Source organism: Alosa alosa, chromosome 22, assembly GCF_017589495.1.
Source record: "Alosa alosa isolate M-15738 ecotype Scorff River chromosome 22, AALO_Geno_1.1, whole genome shotgun sequence".
In the NCBI taxonomy this organism is placed as follows: Eukaryota; Metazoa; Chordata; class Actinopteri; order Clupeiformes; family Clupeidae; genus Alosa; species Alosa alosa.
This window is the reverse complement of record NC_063210.1, coordinates 26,485,215-26,493,560: the sequence shown is the minus strand read 5'-3', so window position 1 is coordinate 26,493,560 and position 8,346 is coordinate 26,485,215. Positions and strand designations below refer to the sequence as shown.

At 47.2% G+C, this 8,346-nt stretch overlaps 1 protein-coding gene across 1 annotated transcript in view; it reads right to left on the bottom strand.

Moving 5' to 3' along the window:
* Positions 1 to 523: 523 nt before the first annotated feature.
* The window catches only part of tsen54 (TSEN54 tRNA splicing endonuclease subunit), a 10,344-nt gene continuing 2,521 nt past the window's right edge, over positions 524 to 8,346 (bottom strand). Inside the window, 9 exon segments of the mRNA XM_048233321.1 lie at positions 524 to 1,092; positions 2,662 to 2,775; positions 3,043 to 3,103; positions 3,991 to 4,195; positions 4,197 to 4,728; positions 5,750 to 5,851; positions 6,392 to 6,444; positions 8,019 to 8,126; positions 8,325 to 8,346. The exon segment at positions 8,325 to 8,346 is cut by the window's right edge and continues 62 nt beyond it. Coding sequence (XP_048089278.1) covers positions 942 to 1,092; positions 2,662 to 2,775; positions 3,043 to 3,103; positions 3,991 to 4,195; positions 4,197 to 4,728; positions 5,750 to 5,851; positions 6,392 to 6,444; positions 8,019 to 8,126; positions 8,325 to 8,346 — 1,348 coding nt within the window. The 3' untranslated portion in view covers positions 524 to 941.

Here is an 8,346-nt window from a genome sequence, read left to right as displayed (position 1 = left end):
AGGCGTAGATATGCTTAAACAGCCTCATGTTTGGCTGTCACAGGATCAGGTATCCCGATTGTCCATTATATTTGGTCCCTTTCCAGACAGTGCAAAAGGTTAACACAGCTGCCCAGTGTCTGATGAATGCCACGGAAACACGAGACCGCCAGAAAATATAATTAAGGACAACACACACACAAACCTGGACACAAACACAGAAAGAGAGAGAGAGAGAGAGAGAGAGACGCTCATTTACACACAAGGACAGACACACACTCACAAAACAAACAACACACGTCAAGTTGATATACTCACGCAGCCACCCACACACACTCAAAACATACACACATAACAATAATATGCACACATACAGTATATGCTGACTGAAAGACACACACACACACACACACACAACATTAATACACAGACACACACACTGTATGCTGACTGATCAACATCAACTGGGATAACTGTCGACATCCCCAAAAATCACAACATGCCTCATCATAAAACTCCAAGACACACACACACACACACACAGTAGGGTCCGCAGGTTGTTTTTATTGCATGGCTTAGTTGAGGTGGTCATATTTACATTGATCAGACTGCTCAGGCCTTCCTGGTTACCTGAGACGGATCGACACGTTTGCAGAACTCACAGTGCTGATGACTGCCACACCCGTGCACACACACACACACACACATGCACACATACGCACACACACACACACAAACAAACTCACACGCACACACACACACGCACGCGATGTGTAACCCTGAGAATATATCCATTATTTGGCAACCAATGATTTATACACATTTGCATGCGTGCATTTGGCATTGACTGCGCGTGTGTGTGTGTGTGTGTGTGTGTGTGTGTGTGTGTGATTGTGTGTGTGTGAGATCGTGTGTGTGTGTGTGTGTGTGTGTGTGTGTGTGTGTTGTGTGTGTGTGTGTGATCAGCGGCACACATCCACAGGCAGAGTAAAGTCCTTAAAGCTGTAGAATGAGATGTCTCCGTGGTCAACCACTGCAAACGTCACGGGCACCTCACCACTCTGGAAGGACAAACTCTTCACCACCTGGAGATCAGGCACTGGCCCTTCAAAACTACAGGAGATGAGAACACACACACACACACACACACACACACACACAGACACACAGACACACACACAGACACACAGACACACACACAGACACACACACACACACACACAGACACATAATGAACTCTCAGAAAGCTAGAACCTCAACTGTCGACACAGGAAAAACAGAAACAGTTCTCCGTTCTTTGTTTTGACAAAGGGTTGGCGGAATACAAATGGAATCCAGTAAATTAAAGTACCTGATTATGCTGGTGTGGTGTGCAGAGGTGTGTGTGTGTGTGTGTGTGTTGCGGTGCAGTACAGGTGTGTGTTTGTGTGTGTGTGTGTGTGTGTGTTAGTACAGTGTGTGTTTGTGTGTGTGTGTGTGTGTGTGTGTGTGTGTGTGTGTGTGTGTGTGTGTGTGTGTGTGTGTGTGTATTCAGTAGGGAGGTGTGTTTGTGTGTGTGTGTGTATTAATGTTGATGCAATTACAGGTGTGTGTTTGTGTGTGTGTGTGTGTTGCGGTGCAGTAGAGGTGTGTGTTTGTGTGTGTGTGTGTGTTGCAGTTGCAAGGTGTGTGTTTGTGTGTGTGTTCGCAGTTGCAGTAGAGGTGTGTTTGTGTGTGTGTGTGTGTGGTGCAGTAGGGTGTGTGTTTGTGTGTGTGTGTGTGTGTTGCGGTGCAGTACAGGTGTGTGTTTGTGTGTGTGTGTGTGTTGCGGTGCAGTAGAGGTGTGTTTTGTGTGTGTGTTGCGGTGCAGTAGAGGAGGTGTGTGTGTGTGTGTGTGTGTGTCCACCACATCAGTGTGCATTTGGCTGGTGGCGAGGGCTAATTTCCATCCCTGGTGTGCACATAGAACTGAGAGCGCTGTTTAGAAGTGATTGTATAAAAGAGACACATGCGTGTGTAAGGCTGAGAGTGGGTGTGTGTGTGTGTGTGTGTGTGTGTGTGTGTGTGTGTGTGTGACCAAAGTGCTATACAATGGAACAGTTCAGAAACCTGATAGACGGGTCAGTAATGATCAGGCGTCAAACAATGACAGAGACGTTTGTAAATAACAGAGACAACACAAGACACAAGAGCACAAGAGCAGTAAAACAAACATAAATGAAAGCAGTTATGTAATTAGTTTAAATTAAATAGTTATATGTGTGTGTGTGTTTATGTGTGTATGTGTGTGTGTGTGTGTTTGTTGTTTGTAGTGGCCATGAGTGTAATGTACCACGAACCCCTAAATATAATAAAACTAGAGAAAGTGTGTGTGTGAGTGTATGTGTTTGTGTGTGTATGTGTGTGTGTGTGTGTGTGTGTGTGTGTGTGTGTGTACAGACACACATGCGTGTGAGAGAGTGTGTGTGTGCGTGTGTGTATGTGTGCGTGTGTGTATGTGTACCTGCAGACACACATGCTTGTGAGAGAGTGTGTGTGTGTGTGTGCGTACCTGCAGACACACATGCGTGTGTGAGAGAGTGTGTGTGTGTGTGTGTGTGTGTGTGTGTGCCGCAGACACACATGCGTGTGAGAGAGTGTGTGTGTGTGTGTACCTGCAGACACACATGCGTGTGAAGTGTGTGTGTGTGTGTGTATGTGTACCTGCAGACACACATGCGTGTGTATGGCTTGCCCGGGTTGCTCTTCTTGTAGTCAGCCACTGTGTCAGGCTGGTAAACATCGAAACTGATCTTCCATTGTGACGGGATACTCAAACTGAGACACAGGAAACACACACACACACACACACACACACACACAGAAAGAAATTAAATCTGACCACAGACACATCAAGGCGGCCTACCACAAAGGCAATGGCCAGTGAGAACAGTATGGAATTTTCCAAATAATGACATAATAATGACCTCATGACTCCAAACACAAAGGTTCTGGGTTATACAGAGACAGCAGGTGCTACGATTACAGGTGCATGGTCCGTGTGACACCGTTAAGGTGAACTACAGCGTGCGACTGTGGCCTCACCTGATGGCATCGTCCAGTAGCCGTGACGACTGAATCACGCCGATCTGGTGGAGCAAATCACCTAGACAACAGCAGAAAATATTGAACATGAAGGACGCTTTCCATCGCCTGGGCAACAACAGAAAATATTGTACATGAAGGACGCTTTCCATCGCCTGGGCAACGGCAGAAAATATTGTACATGAAGGATGCTTTCCATCACAATGGAAGAGTCAAGAGATGGAAAACTCTGGGGTGAGCACTTATACTGGCAGCTCATTGGACAATAACTCTGGCACTAACATTCATACTGCCAGCTCATTGGACAAACCTCTGGTACCAACATGTATACTGCTGGTTGATTGGACTAAAGTGCTGACTGCCCTATGATGGGTTCTTGTCTAACTGGCGATATGATCACTGGTCTGTTGGCGATATGATCACTGGTCTGTTGTCTAACTGGCGATATGATCACTGGTCTGTTGTCTAACTGGCGATATATTCACTGGTCTCTCGTCGTTGTAAATTCTCACTAACAATAGGATAGTGTAGCAATAGGGGGATTTGATAGGATAGTGTAGCATTAGGGGGATTTGATAGGATAGTGTAGCATTAGGGGGATTCGATAGGATAGTGTAGCAATAGGGGGATTCGTTAGGATGGTGTAGCATTAGGGGGATTCGATAGGATAGTGTAGCATTAGGGGGATTCGATAGGATAGTGTAGCATTAGGGGGATTCGATAGGATAGTGTAGCAATAGGGGGATTTGACTTGATGTAGCCGCCTGCAGCCGTGTTAAGCTGACTGCATAACATGATTATTTCTGAGATTCTGATACGTTTTCAACCATGACGTATGCACAATTCCGGGTTGAGAACGTATAAGAAATCATCATGTAAACACACACACACACACCGGTAGCTGATTGGACTAAAGCGCTAGCTGCCCGGTGATGGGTCCAGACTCACTGTGAGAGGAGCCGTGGCCTGGTTGGGAGAGAGGTTTGACCACACCCTCCCACAGGTGTGCCGGTCTATCACCATGGTTACGTCGACTCCTCCTCCTCTCCAGCAGTTCCAGGTACTCCGCCCAGTTCCTGCACCGGGCAGACGCCGCGGTCATCGCTCCGCCTCTATGGTAGCGGTAAAAACCCTCTGCCTGTGGGTGATGGCCTTGACAGGTGCTCAGCTCGCTGGTTCAGCCTCTGCAGCCAGGGGGCGACGTCGCACCTTCCCACCTGCAGGGCGCCGGGCAGCAGGCGGGGGTCGGGGGGGCCCAGCGGGGGGGATCGTGAGGCGCGGGACGAGCCCAGGTTGGGGAAGCGGATCCGCCCATAGTCCCAGCGAGGGGAGGGGCTCTGTGGCTCCGCCCCCTGCAGGTCCGGTGACCCCGGCTCGGTGACCTCGGACCCCTTCGTCCACCAGGACCTGCCCGTACCAGGACTCTGCCCCTGGGCGTCCCTGCCCTCCACCTGCCCCTGGGCGTCCCTGCCCTCCACCTGCCCCTGGGCGTCGTCCCTGCCCTCCTCCTGCCCCTGGGCATCGTCCCTGCCCTCCTGCCCCTGGGCATCCCTGCCCTCCTGCCCGGGACTCTGGGGGGGGTTGATGGGGTCGGGGGGGTCGGGACACGTGGGTGTGGCGGGGGGGTCAGGTCTCTCCTCCTCCTCCGGTCTCTCTGAGGGAGGTGTGGGTCGACTGGCCGCGTGCCTACACACAAACACACACAAATACACACACACACGCACACAAACACACACAGAAAACCTCTTCTGTGAGAACTGAATACTTTAGACCATCGTTTCCCAAACTTAGGGGTCAGGACCCCATGTGGGGTCGCCTGAAATTCAAATGGGGTCACCTGAGACCTGAGATATCTTACAATAGACCAGTACATTACATTAAAATATACATACATTAAACACAACCATATTAAAAACCACACGATTTCCAAATTAAGTAACAGATCCTTCTTTATGATCTAGCTAAGCAAAAATAAACAACCCACATAAGATGTTTGGAAAAGGTTGGGAACCCCTGCTTTAGGCTTATCTATTTTATGTGATTGGTCCCATTTTTTAATTTTAACAATGTTTTGGACTTGTAGATGGTTTGTGTTAAACGTTTTTCTCTTTGACTTGTAATATGTCTTAATACCAAGTAAAGTAGTTCCATGTTGGAAATAAGTGTTCTCACTTAAAACACACATATTTTGTTGTCGGTCAATACAAAAATCAAATAAAATTAAAAAAAATCAACATCATTAGCAGAGGCCAGACTTACATGCTGAACCCCAACACAGACACCAGGCGTCAGTATTGCACCCCAACACAGACACCAGACTTAGATGCTTGAACCCCAAAACTGACACCAGGCGTCAGTACTGAACCAAGACACTAACACCAGGTGTCAGTAGTGCACCCCAACAGACACCATGCGTCAGTACTGAACCCCAACACAGACACCAGATTTACATGCTTGAACCCCAACACTGACACCAGGTGGTGTGTGAGTAGCTCTACTGGCTCCAGTTCCCACTGACTATGTGGTGTGTGTGTGTGAGTGTGTGCGTGCGTTCGTGCGTGCGCGCGTGCGTGCGTGTTTTGTATGTGTGTTTGTGTGTGTTTTGTATGTGTGTGTTTTGTATGTGTGTGTGTGTGTGTGTTTTGTATGTGTGTATGTGTATGTGTGCGTTTTGTATGTGTGTATGTGTGTGTGTGTGTGCGCTCACCTGTTGGAGGGGCTCAAGCTGCGTTTTCTCTTCAGGTGGGCTCCATAGCGATCGCGTGTCTGAGGCAGGTTCAGCTGCCGCTCATACATAGACTGGACAATACTACACACACACACACACACACACACACACACACACAGATAAACACACACACACACACACACACACACACACACACACAGATAAACACACATGCATGCACACGGGCACGCACGCACGCATTCACACACACATAGATACACACACATGCATGCACACGACCACAGGCACAGTCACACATGCATGCACACACACACACAGACACACACACACACACATTGTTATTTCTCATTAAATGTTCTGTTCTGTCAGTGGTACTACAATAGCGGTGCTCAGACAGAGCAACCTCACCTGGGGTCAAACCTGTTGAACACATAGCCCAGTCTCTTCAGATGGCCAAACACGCATGCGCACACACACACACACACACACACACACACACACACACAGACAGAGCAACCTCACCTGGGGTCAAACCTGTTGAACACATTGCCCAGTCTCTTCAGATGGCCAAACACGCATGCGCTCGCTCTCACACACACACACACACACACACACACACACACACACACACACACACACACAGAGACAGAGCAACCTCACCTGGGGTCAAACCTGTTGACCACATAGCCCAGTCTCTTCAGATGGCCAAACACCTGCAGAGGAGAGGACATGTCCGTGTTTATTAGTCTTCATGTTTGTTTGTTTGGATATGAACATAAACACTGCATCAGTCAATACAGAGGTTGCTAAGCTACACACCTGGCCAAACTGTGCCCATCTCTATAAACTGCTCCATGGTGTTTTAAGCCCCCACCGTCACCTTCAAGGTAAACTCCTCTGCATTAACCACTTCAGGGTAAACTCCTCTGTGTTAACCACTTCAAGGTAAACTCCTCTGTGTTACAGTTTTTCTCAGTCGCTTTGGTACTTTTCTCACATCACTATTAACATTTGCACAGCAGTTAGTGCAATTCTCAAAACAATTAGTGCAAACTGCAAAACATAGTGGATGACCTGCAAAAGCACGTCACTTGCTCAAAATGGATAGTCCATTCCTCAAAAGCAGGTATTCATGTCAATGAAACTGTCAGTGTCATCAAATGAGAAGTCTTGACACCATGGTTTATGAACAAGATAGTCAAATGGCTTTATCATGTTTTCATTATGACAGTTCTCTCAGTGTTTTCCAATGCAAAAAAAGGTCAGAACTCGGTGACACTACCTGAACATGCTCAAGACAGCACTATACAGTTCTTGTACAGCCATTTGAAAACTACAGTAAAGTTACAAATTGCTGTAGTTAGGTGAGTAAGTGAGTACAAGACACTGAATGCATTCATGTTTTACTGTATGCTCTTTGCAATTCTACAGCATTGTGACAGAATTTGATAACTAGTCAATTTTGTATGTAATGACTCAAGTAATGAAATGAAGACTATTAGTTTTATTGGGAACGACTATTCAGCATTCATAAGTATAGTTCATTTTGACTGACATGACATAAGCAAAAGATAATGTTAAAAAACAGAAGAGAATTGTATGAAAGCAACTGATACATGTCCAAAAGTATTTGCAATTTGTTCAGAGGAAGGAGAAATTGCTTAGCCTGGGTGTTCCCATGCTGCCTTGCGCGCGATTTGATTCACGCTGCTAAGGCAGCCTGGAGACCATGGAGCAAATTTTAAGCCTGAGATAGGGAACCAATCACAGAACAGGGGGAAAGCAAGGCGATGATGAGCTATGCACAGGCGCATTTGATAGACATCCGTGGCACCCAATAAGCGGATCTGGGCATTTTTTAAAATCTTGAAGAAAATGAACGTTTGGTTCCCAGACCACGTCTCATTGAGAAGTGGTGGCGCTAGCCAGGCTAGAAATTGCTACTATGATGTGCACAAATGACTAAATGTTGTGGAGGTTGAACTAATAGTTATGAGAATTTTCATTCTGATCTGAAAAAAGCACCAAAGCGACTGAGAAAAACTATAACCACTTCAAGGTAAACTACTCCATGTTAACTGCTTTGGCAGGGCCATCTAGTGGCTCGTCCTGGTATTACAACTTTTTACAGAAGCACATGTGGTGCTCACACACTCAAACCTCTACAGAATCCCCCACTTCTCTCTATCACACACACACCTCTACAGAATCCCCCCACTTCTCTCTATCACACACACTCAAACCTCTACAGAGTCTGTCTGTCTGTCTGTCTGTCTCTCTCTCACACCTGATACTGCTGTAGGCTGACGAGTCCAGGGTGCTCCGAGGATAGGAGCTTCTCGTAGGCCTCCTCAATGGACAGCGGCAGCTTGTGGTGGAACACCTGCAGGTTCCCCTGGCAACAAGGGTGCAAAAGAACCAAAGTGAATAAAAAGGCAGTATACACATCAACCAAACGATACACAGTCTGTGAGATATGGAGCATAATATTTGTGTAGTGTGTGTGTGTGTGTGTGTGTGTGTGTGTGTGTGTGTGTGTGTGTGTGTGTGTGTGTGTGTGAGTGCTGTGTATGTGCGCTCTGAACACACTCACACACTCCATGAGGTAGAGCGCC